A 15,996-nucleotide genomic window follows, 5' to 3' on the forward strand; every position below is an offset into this window, starting at 1 on the left:
AAAGACAGCTAAAAGCTAACTGTATGGTGTAAACATGCTGCTCTGTTCCTTGTTGAGGTAAAAATAAAACACATTATTATTGCTTATTCACTGAAGCAGAAACAAAAGCCTCCCTGTCTGTGTTTTCATCGCTGAGTTCATTTCGGGAGAATAATCAGAGCAGTTATCTTGTCACCATATCTCAGCCTGTGAACTTTGGTTTTATGTGATCCATCTAAATGCAAATAAGGTTTATCCCCCCATCTGCATTTGCTATTTTGCTCATTAATAGTCTCACTGTACTTGTAGAGGATGATGCATCACTTCAGGGTCACACAATTGAAAAATTCAGTTGATAAAACGCTGGATGTATTCCTACTGAGATGAAAATTACCATAAGAGCATGCTAAAGTACAGCCTTTACAGTGTGAGCGGATATGAGAAACTGAAAATTACCATGGTTGTCAACCTACTTCCGTTTTTAAGAGGGAAAGAAATAATGTGTTTGGAGACTAGGACATTTTAATCATTCTTCATGGTTACATTCTCCAGATACTTTATAATCATATCTAAAAAATAGGTCTGCATCACATTTACGTTGTTTTCAACAACAAAAAGGAAAACCTATTTTCAAAATAAATCTGCATGTGGACCTTCGTTGCACTTGAAGCTAAATTAGGCTAATTTGTTGTTTTACTTTGCATATAAAACACCATTAAATAAATTTTTATAGACAAAACAACATATAAGTCATTCAAAATGCTCTAAATGTAGTTTTATGTTTTGATGCATTTTCATATTTTATATCCAGTTAGCTAAGGGCTAGAGGAAGTAAGGTTACAACGCTACGTCTGCGCATGCGCGTGATGAAAGCTAGCTTTACTGATTGTCGACTCGCCAACGATCCCAACAGCCGGACCGCTTGAGGAGAAATTGACACATTAGTGAGGTTAACTTTATTTAATATGTTACGTTTTATTTTTTCTATTACAAATTGTTGTTAACTCTACAAAAGGTAACAACTGAAAAATAATTTCAAGCTTCGTTTGCTGCTGACGTCATGACGTTCACGGACCGTTGGTTGGTTCCACGCTTTTTTTTACACGCGCCCATTAGTTACGCTTAAATATTTATTGTTTTCAAGGTGTTATTTACTTTAATATGTGATTTTGCGTTTTAATTAGTTTATTTGGAAGGTGTAGACTAACTGAAAGATCATTAAATGTTGCTAACTTGGAGTGTTAGCTGTTTGACCATGTTCAGGCCTCTGCTAATGCACATTTTTGAGTGAGGTGCACCTTCAAAATCACCTAACAGGTAGAAAAATTACTTAATGTATTTATTTTTAGCCTAAAGTGTTCGAAAATCTAACAAAAATAATTTTAATTTGTTTGGTATGTTTTTATAAGGTGTATTTTGTGTGTTCAATTTGCGTGAAGGTGCAGAGCTGCAATTTTGGCTCTTGTCCACTAGAGGCTGCTGTAGCAGTTACAAATCTACCCTGTCACCAAAGAAACTGAAATGTTGAGAACAATTTCAGATATTTACAAGAAAAAAACTCATAATCTGTGATGAATACTGTAGAATTTTTGATGATTAAAATCATAAATGTACAGTATTACAACTGATAGCCCTGAACATCAGAAATTTGTAAAAGAAAAATGTATCAGAAAAATCTCAGAAGTTTACTAAGATTATAAAGTCAGAGATTGTGACAACAAATGGCAGAAGTATTTTAATATTGAGTTGTAAAAGGTCCTGAATCTACCACTAATATGAGGGTTTCCTAATTTTACCACCTCAATATTAAAGGACCTCTGTGACTTTTAGTCACAAATAGCTGACTTTATTTTGTCAGGAAATTTAACAGATTTCACATTGTATAGTTACGCTTTTAATAATGACAATTTTTTATTTGCCTGTTGCAAATCAGGATTATAACTTTTTGACTATTTGATGTCTGTCGTTCTACAGAGAAACATTTATAAATATACCCTAGTGAAAACAGTGTCTTTTTGTCAGACATGTTTGTGCTCTTATAAATTTTTTGATGTTTTATAAGAATCTGTTTATGTTAGCTTTAGCTCTAAAATAAAGACAGCACACGGGTCTCTTAACATAAGCTCTGGATTTCAGAATAATGTTTGCTCCTGCAGCATTAACAATAGTTACCACACCAGTGCCTACTTAGCTACTTTAAAAAGATCCATATATGTAAGAATGAACAAAGGTATTTTTTAGTAATTTTTGGTGACTAAAAACAACTAATGCCTCATTTTTATTACATAAGCTCATCCGTGCCGTAGGGTAGGTTATTTTTTGTCATTCAGTTTAAAAACTGTTAGACCTCTAAAAGCTTCCAGTTGACATCTGAACCATTTCTACATTCAGATAAGGATTGTAGAAGTATAAAAGTATCGGTTGTGATGATAAAAAATTCAGACCTGTTTAAATAATGTAAATCATAAAAGAAAGTCTGACATAAACAGAAATATAAAGCAGCTCTCAGAGACGCCTGACAGATCCTGAATGTTGAATAATTTAACGTGTGGCTTCTGATAGTTTGCCATTAGCCTTGGTACTAGGAGCTAACTGTCTCATGCTCTCTGTGTGTGTGTGTGTGTGTGTGTGTGTGTGTGTGTGTGTGTGTGTGTGTGTGTGTTTGCATGTATTATGGTGTAACAGGTGCATGCTGGTGTAATGTTCAGGCGGCTCAGTTTGCCAGACAGAGTTTTTACTTAATTAAAGCGACATGGATGCAACACAAACTCCAACACTTATACTCCAGCTCCACACCCCGACACAATAACACACTTATCCAGAGTCACGGCTCACAACTCTGTTCAAAAACGTCTTAATTTATCACTCCGATCTGTTTCAGACCGAAATCCCTCCTGTTGTCATGAGATAAGTTACTTCCTCCAGGATAAGACGAAGTTATATAAACATTAAATATTGGTGTTGATGTCCAGTTTTTAGAGAATTCAGCTGCAGAGTAATCAAACACCTGAGGAGGAAGTGACATCTTGTTGCCACGGGCAACAGGGGACTCGGTGTGGAGGCGAGGTCAGCAAAGAGTTGCTATGTTGAACAGGAAGGAGGATGTGAGCAGCAGGACTAAAACAAACTTTACTTCTAAAAACTGTGTTTTTACTTTAACCAGAATCTTTGTAAAAGAAACAAGAAGATCCAGAGATTTTTGTGACCTTTTTACGTTCTAAAATATCTCCTACTGGAACTATTTTAAAAAATGTTTTATTACTTAAGTTGTCTTTATCGTTTTTAACGTGCGACTTGGATCTTTTATTACGTAAACATGTGATGATGAGCTGACGCGCCACAAATAATTTCATTTTTTAGATGTTGTGAGGAAGATTCAGAGTGAATTCAGCTTCTGTCTGGAGGGGAAGACGGTTTATTCTGGAAATTTGTTTTTTGCACGTGAAGATGTACAAACGTCGGGATTATGTGGAGCTTTATGAGAAGGATCAGGCAAAATGGGCGCTGGTGCGAAATGTCAACACTGTGACAAAACCCAGTACTCTGCTGCCGGTACGCTTCAAGTCTGTGTGTGTGTGTGTGTGTGTGTGTGTGTGTGTGTTTTTAGGACATTACGATAATTTCTCATTTTTTCAGGAATAGTACTTCCTGTTTGGACCAAAGCCTTATCCTGAATAAATGTTAAGATATGGCGAGTCCTTTGAGTTTAAGCTTTTGTATTTTATATGTTGAATTTGTTTCTCATAATCTGATTGTATTAACTTATTTTTCATCAACCTAGATGCTTTAGTTTTTATCTGTGTCAGGATATTTTCATGTGTAAACATGAGGTCAAAAAAGATACTGATCTCATGTTGCACAACTGCTTGTTTAAAATAATTACATCTAGTTTTCTTAACCATAATTATACATCTGGAAACTTTGTTTTAAGTTTTCAGCATCTCATTATTTACTGTTTCTGTTATTTATAAACCTGATCAAGTTCCTAACAGATCCTGGAGCTGGAGTTTGAGGCTCTGCTTTTGGAGGAGAAATAAAGTAAAGAGTTGACTTGTTGAGCTGTGGGAATGTTGCTCTTACCGTTTGCTTTGTATTCTTCCTGCACCAAAATGCAGGAAGTTTAGGAAGTTTTTAATAACTAGTAACACACAGCAAGTTCTAAATGATCTTAGGGAATGCCTTTGGAAAAGAGTTTGATTGTAGACAAGGATTGTACTGAAAACTTTTGCTCCACATCCAGAGCTTATTATACTGAATCATCAATGTTTTGTTTATTTATATTTCTTTAATAACATGATGGGTTCCCAAAACCCTTAAAGGCTCATGTAGCTGCTACACTGCAAAAACACAAAAGCTTACCAGATATTTTTTGTGTAGTTTCTAGTGCAAATATTTAAGACAAAACTAACTTGCAAGTAACTATTCAGGAAGATTTGAGATTGTTTTAAGTCAATAATTCTTTATTTATAAAAATACTATTTCCACTGGCAGTTTTTTTCATTCATGATATTTTCTCCACGTTATAAGTTAAATAATCTGCTAGTGGAACTAATAATTAATTTTTTTATCGATGTTAATGAATCATTGATTTAAAACAAGCTCATATATTTTGCTGAATAGTTACTTAGTTTTATTTCAAGTGTACAATGTTTTTGCACTATGTAAAGGACCACAATTACTTGGTAAGATTTTGTGTTTTTTTAAGGGGTTGCAGGGCAAAGAGACATTTTTACCTCCATTCAGAGCTGCACATGTTATACACCTTTCGAAAATAACAACTTCTTGTTTTTGATGAATTTGTGATTTTTAAAGAGACATCATCTTTTTTTCGTTTGCAAAAAGAAGATGGATACATTGTCTTCCGTAGGATGTTGATATTTGTGGAAAATTATGCAAAACAACAAATCCAAACCCTGCATGTTGTTGGTGTTATATCCATATTTAAAAAGATCAGTTGCTCTTTTTTTTAAATCATCTTACTCAGAGTTATAACGAGTCAGACTCCTGACCTTGCTAATGAAATTATATTTGTTTTTGCTGCTAATTGGTATTAGAAAGTAGTGATGAAATACTGCATACTTGTAATTAAGTAAATAGTTGGAGTTGACGTACTGACTCTGAGTAGTTTGAAATAACTGTGACATTTTGTTTTGCTCCCTGTACAGGGCGACTACGTCTGGTTGGACCTGAAGACCGGTCGAGAGTTTGAAGTTCCCATCGGCGCCGTGGTCAAACTGTGCGACTCCGGACAGATCCAGGTGTTGGACGATGAAGGAAACGTGAGTCCTGAAACGTGTAAAACTCACTGCAGCCAGAGAAACACTTTAACCTGTTGTTGCAGTTGTTCTCTTTACTTTAAGACAGAATGTCTTTACCTGCAGTCGTAGTGAAGAGAAACACAACTCTATTTATTTATTTATTAAGAAAAGATGAAGACAGATTAGACTAAAACTCAAATTCAAAAACATTCTTTTTTGCTTGATCAAGATAAAAAAATTCTTTTTTCCACCGAAGGCCTGTTTGTTTTTCTAAGATATGTGTATGGATAATTCGTGTTAGTTTTAACAGTACAGAAAAACATCACAACAGTACACTACTTAGTGAGGAATAAATTGTAATAAACCAAATAATTAGCCATTCACAAATGTTTGAGAAAATAGTCACAAAAGTATTGATATAATACTTCTTGTACTATATCAATTCACTATTTCAAAAACATGCAGATTTTAATTCTTGAATTTTTTTAATTTTTTATTTTTGTACCTTTTTTATTTCTTATTTTTTGGGTTTTAATCAATTTTCTGGCTAATTTCACTCATTTCCCCAACAGATCTGATTTTGGTCAAAACCAGATGATGTAAAACTGAGGACATTGTCTGGTTCTTATATGATTGTAAAGGGAATATTAAGTAGTTCTGCTGTAATTTTAATAGTTTTGATTTTGAACCCAAGCAATATGGTCTTATGAATTACTTGTATTTGTGCACAAATTAATTTTATGGATCTTAAACAATTCCACATTTGGTTTTATTTCTGTTTTTTCTTTTTTTTTCTTTTTTTTACTAAAAATGCTTTATTTTATAAAAGTAGGTTTAGAGTGTTCACTTTAAAAAGATAAAACCTGATAAAAAATACTTAATTTTCTTCTTGACACTAAATTAAGTTAAAAATGGGAAATTCTATTTAGTATCTTTTATTTCCTTCCTAAATTTTTACGTGATCCATATTATTATCATGTGTTTTATTACTATTATTATTGTTTTTGACAGTTTTGCTCAGCCTAAAATGTTCAACACATTGCTAAGCTGGAAAAACATCAGCAATGACCAGAGAAAAGGAGCTAAGAGTCCCAAGCCCAGTCAGCTTGTTAAAATCATCAGTTTTAACCTGTAACTCAAATATTCCTTCACCTTCAGGAACACTGGATCTCGCCGCAGAACGCCACCAACATCAAGCCGATGCACCCCACCTCCATCCATGGGGTGGAGGACATGATCCGGCTGGGAGACCTGAACGAGGCCGGGATTCTCCGCAACCTGCTCATCAGATACAGAGAGAAGCTCATATATGTGAGTGTCACTGAGCGGTTCTGGCCGAAAATATCCCAAATCCAACAGGTCAGTTAGTGAGCAGAAGGATATTTGTTTATTAGGAAACAATACAGGAAGTAGTTCAAGTTTCTTTCATTTTTAGAGGAACAAACATCTTTGTTGACAACAAAAAATTAATTTTACCAAACTCATCTTTAGTTTCTGCTGTCTGAACCGTCATGTTGCATGTTATTTGACTTTTACGGCATTAACTCGAGACGCTGTCGTGTCACGATAAATTTTCCCAGAAGTTATTGCGATAAATGATAGTATTGCTCAGCTCTGTTTTGAGAGTATTTTATACTCATACAATGGTAATGGCATAAATAACTCATTATCTCAATACATACCAATAAACTTTAAATTTTAATCAAAATTTAACTCTGGAAGTGGAAGACATTTTAAATATCCAAAATAGACAAACAAAACAACAAATAAAATAATTTAAAAAAGTCCATTTGAGACCAAAACACCAAACTGTCATCCAGTTTTTGGTAGAAAAAGAGAGAGAAAAGTGGAAAAATCATAAAACTTTTAAATGAAAATGATTGAGTTTGTTTTAATTTATCATACAATTAATTGATTATTACTTACAGGCCTGGTGAGACATGTGTCATAATTATGGGCTAGAAAAAGACCTAACAGTGACCCTAAAAGGGTTTTAAAGAAGCTTAAAAACCCAAAAATACATAATAAAATAAAATTGACTGGTTGTGTTTATTTTATATGTGTAATGTTGTGGTTATTGATTTTTACTTTGTTTTTTTATTCTGGGTTTTTTGTGATCTGTCATTTGTATTTTATGTGATTTTACTGTAATGTTTGTGTTGTGGACCAAGGAAGAATAAATACTATGACAGGGACTGGTGGGGATCCTTAAATAAACTAAACTACACATCCAAACAGACTTCTCTACTGAAGTGGCAGCCAATGCATCGTCTCCATGGTTACTAATGGTTAGACATGTTCCTTCTCCATAACGCAATGTTTGATAACTTTATAATCATACTTACTTATAAAGTACATCAGTTTTTCCCCCAGAAAACTTGCTAATCCCCGTGCTCAGGGCGCTAAGCAGTCATCTCACTGCCTGCCATGTTTTTGAGTTAAAAAATATCACTTGATAGCTATGCATTATTAGAAGAGTGGAAGACAAGTTAATACCTAAACACCAACTATAAAATCTTAAAACAGTACCGTATTTTCCAGACTATAAGGCGCACCTAAAAGCCTTAAGTGTGCACTGAAGTCCAAAATCTGTCCCTGACACAGACACGTAAAGTGCACAGTACGTATGCTGGCAGCGATAAACCAATCAGAGAATTGTTGTCCGAGTTCTGCAGCATTCGCCTGCGGTAAAAACCAGATAGGTTTTTCCACGTGTCTCCGCCCCTGTTCATCTGCGACTCCATCTGCCGCCAGTCCGGGAGGATTAACAAAATAACTCCAACCGCTGGACATTGGTGTAAACAAGATGTTCAAAAAGAAGTTGCGAGCGCCATGGAAGCGATGGATGACAGACTGCGAACACACATTTACTGAGACGGGGAGGCAGCGCCGGGAGAGTTACGCCGCCATGTGTGAATGGATTGAATGGATGCCTGGGCGAATCTATCTGCCTTAACTGTTGTCTGAGCTTTCGGGAAGCCGGCATCATTGCTGAACAGCCACCTGGCAACAAGACCGACTCCTACAATGATGAGAGGGAACCTGGCATGTATGATGGAGAAATTACCCAGCTGTTCAATTCAGACGCAGAAGAGGAGGACTTTGATGGATTTGTGGAAGAAGAATAAAAAATAACTTGAGTGTATTGTTACATAGTCGAATAAAGTTCAACTAAACTTACTGCTTTGTTTCCGTTACCTTTTATTTTTTTGTTGACCGTATGTTTTAGCATGCGTCTTATAATCCGGTGCGCCTTATAGTCTGGAAAATACGGTAATCATTAAAATAAAAAAAACCTAACTAAAATAAATTATCAATGCAAAGCATGGTGGGGGCACAAGTAAAGCCTGGCGGCCTGCCAGGCTTATAATACACTGTGGGAAACCCTGCATATGAACGTTAACCTTCTTGCCTTGTAAACAGTATTTGCTGCAAATCCACGGTTACACTGAGGGCTGACAGTCATTATGACTGACGGCTGATATCCATCACTGCTGCATCTTTCCTCATTAAAAGTAACACAATAAAAGTTGCATCCTTCTCTGTTTGTGCTGCCGACTGTGCAGCATCCTATGACCATTTTTAAAGTGAAATCAACTAAAGAGAAGCAATATTAAGTTACAGACGTCTGTTTTTAGACTAGCTTTAAAGGAACGTACTGGTTGTTGTGATGTCCGTCATGGCGGAGCGGGCGGAGTTCTGGAGAACGTGACGTCACTGCAAAGGGTCAATAAGTGTCTTTTAAACAGCTAAAACCAAAATGTCAAACAATTTTCTATCTCTAAACTAGGTACATTTGGGATTGTTATAAATCACTGTGCTTCCTGTTTTGCAAAAAGTGTGACGTTTATTTTTTGTTACCAAATTGTATAATTCACTCGGGGGGTTTAATTTGGCAATTAACTCATAAAACAAACCTCATGCTTCTGCTGCTCTCTGCACTTTTCTCACACTGATTTCTCTGTTTTACCTGATTTCTTCCTTTCTCTCTCCGAAGACAAACTGTGGTGGGAGGGTAAGTCAGGCATGGCTAACAGGAGCACATTCTGCACAAAAACCACAACAATTAATGCACCACATGCATGGCAGTAGAACAGCCACATGCAGTAAATGTGCTAAATGTAAGCTGCATGTATGTTGCATGTATGTTTGTGTCTCGTAAGCGTGAAAGCAGAGACGTTTTGTGCGACTTTTCTTACATGTTAATCATTGATGGTGTCGTGTTCGAGCAGGATGAGTAAAAATACTTTACCGGGCAGACTTCGTTTTCTCAGTCAGTTCTACCGGTAACGAAGCTCAGCCTGGCAGCCTGGATGCTCGTTGAGTTGTCTTTCATTATGGCCGCTCACTCTCATGTGGCGAACATCGATATGCTCTCATTGTCAGCCTTCAACATCTGAGACCAGCGTGAGCTCATCTTCCTTCAGCAGCAAGGAGCAAAGGCTGATCTGCACAACGTCCACTGGATTTTATCATAAAATACTGTAAACATGTTTCTGGATTTGTAAAGATTAAAGCAGTGCAATTTATTTTATCTACTGTTTCCCAAAGAAGCAAATTTTACAAAACATATATTCACAATATCATACTGTCAATTTCAATACTTCAGAAGAAATGAAAAGTAGATTTCTGCATCAACTCTATTTCCCAGAGAAAGATTGTAGAAAATATATGACAGTGTAACAGGCCCATTGAAGGAAAACAAAAATGATATTAAATTTACACCAAATTCTGAAATTTTGAGATTAATCTGGGAAATTTTCTAGAAAACAAACTCAGATTTCTGAGCTCCAGAAATGGAAAATTTCTGAGACAAAAGGAAATTTTGAGATTAATATAGGAATTTCTCTGAGGTTTAAAAGTCAAACATTTGCGAGAAAAATCTTAGAAATTTTGAAGAACTTCTTAGAAAAAATTATGGAAATTACAGAGTTTTGAAAACTTCTGAAATTAATTTTAAAATGTCCTTGTTTTTTGTTCTAGTAAATTTTTTGCTTTTGGAGCTCAAAAATTTAATCTGAAAGTTTCTGAGTTTTTTAATGGAAATATACTATTTCCTATATCTACAGTAGTCCTCATATGACTGTCAAAACAGAACAAAGTAAAAGAAAGTATTAAATAAGTGTATCTATTATAACAGATGTTTATCTTTGCAAGCTTGGTCTTTTCTGAGTTTTACAGTCTATCCAGCTTTGACACCATAAACTAAATTGTCTTATTTAGAAAGGTTATATCCATCCAGTTGGTTTGTCCTGAGATACTATTTTCTTATAATGCTGTTTTTAATTTATATTATTAAAATGGTCCTTAGACATTTGTTTCTTTTTTAAACTTGTTGGTATTTATTACCAAAATACAGACGTTGGCTCTCTGAATGGAAGTTCCGGTTGAGCAATACGTTTTTCTTTAGTTTTTTTGGAATAAATGTAAATTTCTTCATTTAATCGCGATCTGTTTGCAGCCATTTTTATAAACCTCTCTCTATAAGTACCTTAAATTTCCCCTAAATGCTGATGTAAATGAGTGAAGTGTTTTCTGTGCCCAGACGTACACCGGCTCCATCCTGGTGGCCGTCAACCCGTACCAGCTGCTGCCCATCTACACCGCCGATCAGATCCGCCTCTACACCAACAAGAAGATCGGGGAAATGCCGCCTCACATCTTTGCTATCGCCGACAACTGTTACTTCAACATGCAGAGGAACAACCGAGACCAGTGCTGCATAATCAGGTAGTGGAGTTTGGGTCAAAGGCCATGAAAGATGAGGGAGAAAGAAACAGATTTTTACCCAGTTCCACCATGTTTGTGTCAATTTTACTGCTTTGTTTCTCTCTGCTTATTTCCTCTTTGCTAATTTAATGCATTAAATGTTGCATCAGGAACCCTCAACATTTTAAATGTAGTAATTTGAAACAAAACACAATAGTGTAGTGTTTTGTAACTATATATATGTATTTATATTTGTTTTCAAGGAATCAGTTTCCTGTAATATTATACAGTGGATCCAATACAGACCCATTTACTAAATCAGAATATTACTGAAAAGTCAATTTGTTTCAGAAACTTTATCACAAAGTGAAATGCATTACACAGATTAATTACACACATATGTGTAACGCACATTTTGTGAAAAAGGACCTTGTGTTCAGTATCTTCTTCAGAAGTCTTTCTGTCATTTCCTTCAGTAATTCTTGGTGCAGCGCCCCCACAGGCCAGGAGGGGAACATATTTTTCAAAGAGTTTGGATCGTTTGACACAGTGCAGCGTGAAAATATAACAGATGTTGCAATTTTGGTCCCCAACTGAACCGAGTCTATCTGACTAATTTCCAATTTAATGCACTTTAAATTGCCAAAATGTGTAAAAACATTTAAAACATTACAAAAGCCATTATAACGACACAAGTTTAGTTAATTAGGATGATTTTCCACTTACTGGTAATGAAAACATGCCATTTAAAATGAGAATATTGCATTAGTTCATTAAAAATAGAAATATATGTTTAATAGTTGCTTTCAAAGTTAGTTTCAGAAAAATCATTTAATCTGACAAATGGCACTCATTGTTTGTTCCAACTCTTTGAACATGACGATATCTCTAGACTTAGTGAATGTCTTTCAAAGTAAATGAAAATATCGAAGAAAGTTTATGAATATGAGTAAGAAAATACATTTATATGTACAAAAATAAAATAAGATCACGTATAAAGTAAATTCACCAAATAAATCACCACCAGCTACAGACAGAAGATTTATAGTTGTAGGTGTAGGAAATATGATCAAATTCACTGCATGTGCTAATGCAGAGAAAAATGTTCAGAGGTTTATGTTTTTATTTTAATGTGTAAATAAATCCTGTTTTTAACTTTACAGCGGAGAGTCTGGAGCAGGAAAAACAGAAAGCACCAAACTGATCCTGCAGTTCCTGGCAGCCATCAGTGGTCAGCACTCCTGGATAGAGCAGCAGGTCCTGGAAGCGAACCCCATACTGGAAGGTAGGTTTATAATTCACATATCTACTGCAGCGCAGGGCATTCTGGGTAAATGACTGTAGCGCTAACGGGAGAAATAGCTCGTTGTCTTTTACAAAAGATGAAAGAGAAATCTTACAACCACTAAAATCATTTTGTGAAGGACATGTCGTCTTCAGAGGTTTTTTGTGTTGTTTCCTTCAGTGATTCTTGATGCAGCGCCCCCATTGGTGAGGAGGGGAACAGGTTTTTCAAAGGATTTGGTTCCTTTGACTCAGTGCAGTGAGAAAGAGAACAACAGCAGCTGAAAATTTAACAAATGTTGCAATTTTGTTCTCTAATGTAAAACTGCATCAACCGAGTTTTGGCTCCTTCTTAAGTCCTTCAAAGCAGATATTAAATGCCTGCATCTCTGCAACTTTCTGTGATTTATTCTCCAATCCAGAGCCGAACTGCATGAGGAAAAAAACTACTTTGATTCACCACACCGTCTGTCATCAGCATCATTATTCTCAGCATAATGACAGCTGTAGTAGTTCATCTTTACAAATGTGTAACACAGTAATTAGGAAAGTTTTGGGCTGTAAAGTTTCCACCTGGAACTGCAATAAAAACAAATATAAAAACAGAGATTGCTTAAAAGTGTGTTGAAAAAGCACCACAGTGATTCCACTAACAGACATCCGTGCTTCTGGGCTTCTCCTGCTTCAGCTTTTGGCAACGCTAAAACAATCCGTAACGACAACTCGTCTCGTTTTGGGAAATACATCGACATCCACTTCAACAAGAGGGGAGCCATAGAGGGAGCCAAGATAGAGCAATACCTGCTGGAGAAATCCAGAGTGTGTCGACAGGTGAATGACAAGCCAAACTCTAGAGCTGCGTTTGTCCAGCGTTAAGCTTTGAAGAGCAAACTAACATTTAGCCTGATCTTTATTTCTGTGCTGCAGGCTTATGATGAGAGGAACTATCACATCTTCTACTGCATGCTGAAGGGAATGACTGCAGACGAGAAGAAGAAACTGGGGCTGAGCAAAGCCACCGACTACACCTACCTGACCATAGTGAGCACCACCTCAACGCTGAGCATTTCACTCACAATTTAATTTACTTTAACAGACAACAGGAATTTTAATCTGTTTGTTCTTTTAGCTTCCTTCCACAAGCACTTTGAACTGTCTCTGGAATGAAGGTGCTATATGAATAAAGTTGCCTTGCCTTTCGTTGACAAGCTCCAGCTCCGATCTCATTTAGGATTAATGGGATTAATCGTGATGAATCAATTATTGGAATAATCATCAACTAATTTAGTAATCGATTAATTGTTAACTGAAGTATACAGACTCAAAAAAAGGCAATTTACTTAAAAAACAACACAGTCAGCGCGGTAACGAAGTCAAAACTGTAAAATATACATATACATATTTTGCATTTAAGATTAAAAACAACTTCTGTTTGTGAGCATGGTTTACCCAGAACTCCTCTAGTTGTAGTTTTAGCTTCACCTTTTTCAAATTTAGTAAAAAAAAATTACTAACTTTGGCTGTCCAATTATTAATCGGTTCATTGAAAAAATTTGTCTTTTAAGCCGTAATATTTCTCTGCAGGGAAAGTGTACGGTTTGTGACGGCCGAGACGATTTGAAAGAATACTCCAATATTCAGTCTGCAATGAAGGTACTCCTGTAAAGACTGAATAATTTAAAATGTTTTGTAGAAAGTGCGCTCTCACTGACTTAAACGATTATAGCAAATATTTCTGTTTTTTTATCTTAGGTGTTGATGTTCACAGAAAAGGAGAACTGGGAGATTTCAAAGCTTTTAGCTGCAATATTACACATGGGAAACCTACGATATGAAGGTAAAAATGACTCTTTGCATTACGTTTTATTATATAATGATATTCATTATTGCTATTTTCACAATTGTTTTCTTTTTATTTCTTCTGTATTTTGCCATTTGTATGGCTTTACATTGGTTTTTATGCCTACTTGCTTACCCTGTTAAACTCGACAGCTCGTACTTATGACAACTTGGACGCCTGCGAGGTCGTCCGCTGCCCTCACCTCACCACTGCTGCCACTCTGCTGGAGGTAAACATAAAACTTATGAATTATTGTTTGTGTTTTTAACATGATGGACAAGTTAGTCTCTTGGAAAAATATTTTAAATCTGACAGCTGATACTTTGGTGGTGTTGGACTTGTGATTAATTGTTGGTTAATGGTTCATGAGATTAAAATGAGTTTCAGTCGATTGATAACATCAGCTTAGATTTTCTTTTAAGTGTTGTAGTTTTGGTGCCATCCAGCAGGGAGCACTGTTGGTCATCCTTAAACAGAGCCAGTTGATACAGAAACAAAGATGGCAGAAGGATGTTAGTACAGGAAAGAGAATCGGCTTAAACAAAGTCCATTGAAGGATGCAAAATAGACTTTATTTTGCAATATAAACACTGGACATTCTCCCTAAGTTTCACCTTTAATAGCGCTTCATTCAGCAGAGCTAAATGATGGAGCAACGTCAACATTATCAACCAAAATTATTGATTTTCTCTGAAGGCGAAGATGTTCGTGGAGATTAAGAGTTTCACTTGTTTTATTATTTTCATATTTTATTTTTCTATTTGAGAAACTCAAAGGTTCCCATTTCGTTTGTTTCATAAATATGTCTAAGTTTATTAACGTGAGAAAACCACAATTTTATGTTTATTCAGTCAATATTTAACACACCTGACACAAAATAATTGTAATTTTTTAAAAATTCAACATTTTGTGAAAAAAAATCCCTTTATGTTACAGACGGTCGGCTCTCTTGATTCAGACAACTCAAGTTTTTAAGAAAATGGCCACTTATTAACTAATTGTTAGTCGACTGATAAAATTAACCAACTTTAAATTAATGCATTAATTGATAACTTCCATCCTTAGTTGGATATTGTAGCATTTCTCAACAACACAGATTTTATTTATTTATTTGTTTATTTTTAAATTTTCATTCTTTGTTTTGCGTGTGTGTGTGTGTGTGTGTGTGTGTGTGTGTGTGTCTAGGTGGACTGCAAAGACCTGATGAACTGCCTGACCAGCAGGACGCTGATCACCAGGGGAGAGACGGTGTCCACCCCGCTCAGCATGGAGCAAGCGCTCGATGTCCGCGACGCTTTCGTCAAGGTAAAACAATCAAAGCACTCACTCAACTTAGAAATGACCAGGGTTTTTTATTATTTTATAAAATAATAATTTGTGTTTTACAACCTTCTGTAGCTTTTCTGTTAATTAGTCGAATGAACCGTATGTTTTGTATGTTTTGAGAATTAAACAAGAATGAATTTTCACCCCATTTCACTCAATTTAACAAATTCAATAATAAACTTACAAACACAGTGTCTTAGAACAATAAACACAGATTATAGCTGCAAGACATAAGATATGTTTCTAGCTATCAAAACTTCCTTATTGCATCTAGGCCTAATCAATAAATCAATTAATCGCATGATAAATTAAAACAAGCTCAATAATTTCCATTGGCGTAATTTATCGTTTTCTCTTTCTACCAAAAACTGGATGATAAAAGTCTCCAGTCGGTGTTTAAATCTCAACTGATTAATTTTATTTTTGTTTCTGCTGTTTATTTATTTGGTTATTTAAAATGTCTTCCAGTTCCAGTGTTAAATGTTCATTGGAATTTAAAGTTTATTGATGTTTGAGAATGTACTTTTGCATTCTTTTGCCATTACCATTATATTAGTTGAAAATGGTCTCAAAACAACAATATTTTCATTTGTCACAATA

At 35.5% G+C, this 15,996-nt stretch overlaps 1 protein-coding gene across 1 annotated transcript in view; it reads left to right on the plus strand.

Annotated features, from left to right (window-relative positions):
• The window catches only part of myo7aa (myosin VIIAa), a 56,594-nt gene that overhangs the window by 9,323 nt on the left and 31,275 nt on the right, over positions 1-15,996 (plus strand). Inside the window, exons 3-12 of the mRNA XM_014985435.2 lie at positions 5,145-5,258; positions 6,396-6,548; positions 10,783-10,967; positions 12,110-12,231; positions 12,919-13,061; positions 13,158-13,271; positions 13,815-13,883; positions 13,983-14,067; positions 14,223-14,299; positions 15,256-15,375. Coding sequence (XP_014840921.2) covers positions 5,145-5,258; positions 6,396-6,548; positions 10,783-10,967; positions 12,110-12,231; positions 12,919-13,061; positions 13,158-13,271; positions 13,815-13,883; positions 13,983-14,067; positions 14,223-14,299; positions 15,256-15,375 — 1,182 coding nt within the window. The remainder of the gene's footprint in view (positions 1-5,144; positions 5,259-6,395; positions 6,549-10,782; positions 10,968-12,109; positions 12,232-12,918; positions 13,062-13,157; positions 13,272-13,814; positions 13,884-13,982; positions 14,068-14,222; positions 14,300-15,255; positions 15,376-15,996) is intronic.

The sequence above is a fragment of the Poecilia mexicana genome, unplaced genomic scaffold (assembly GCF_051168715.1).
Source record: "Poecilia mexicana isolate PSO_F unplaced genomic scaffold, ASM5116871v1 scaffold_13, whole genome shotgun sequence".
Classification (NCBI taxonomy): Eukaryota; Metazoa; Chordata; class Actinopteri; order Cyprinodontiformes; family Poeciliidae; genus Poecilia; species Poecilia mexicana.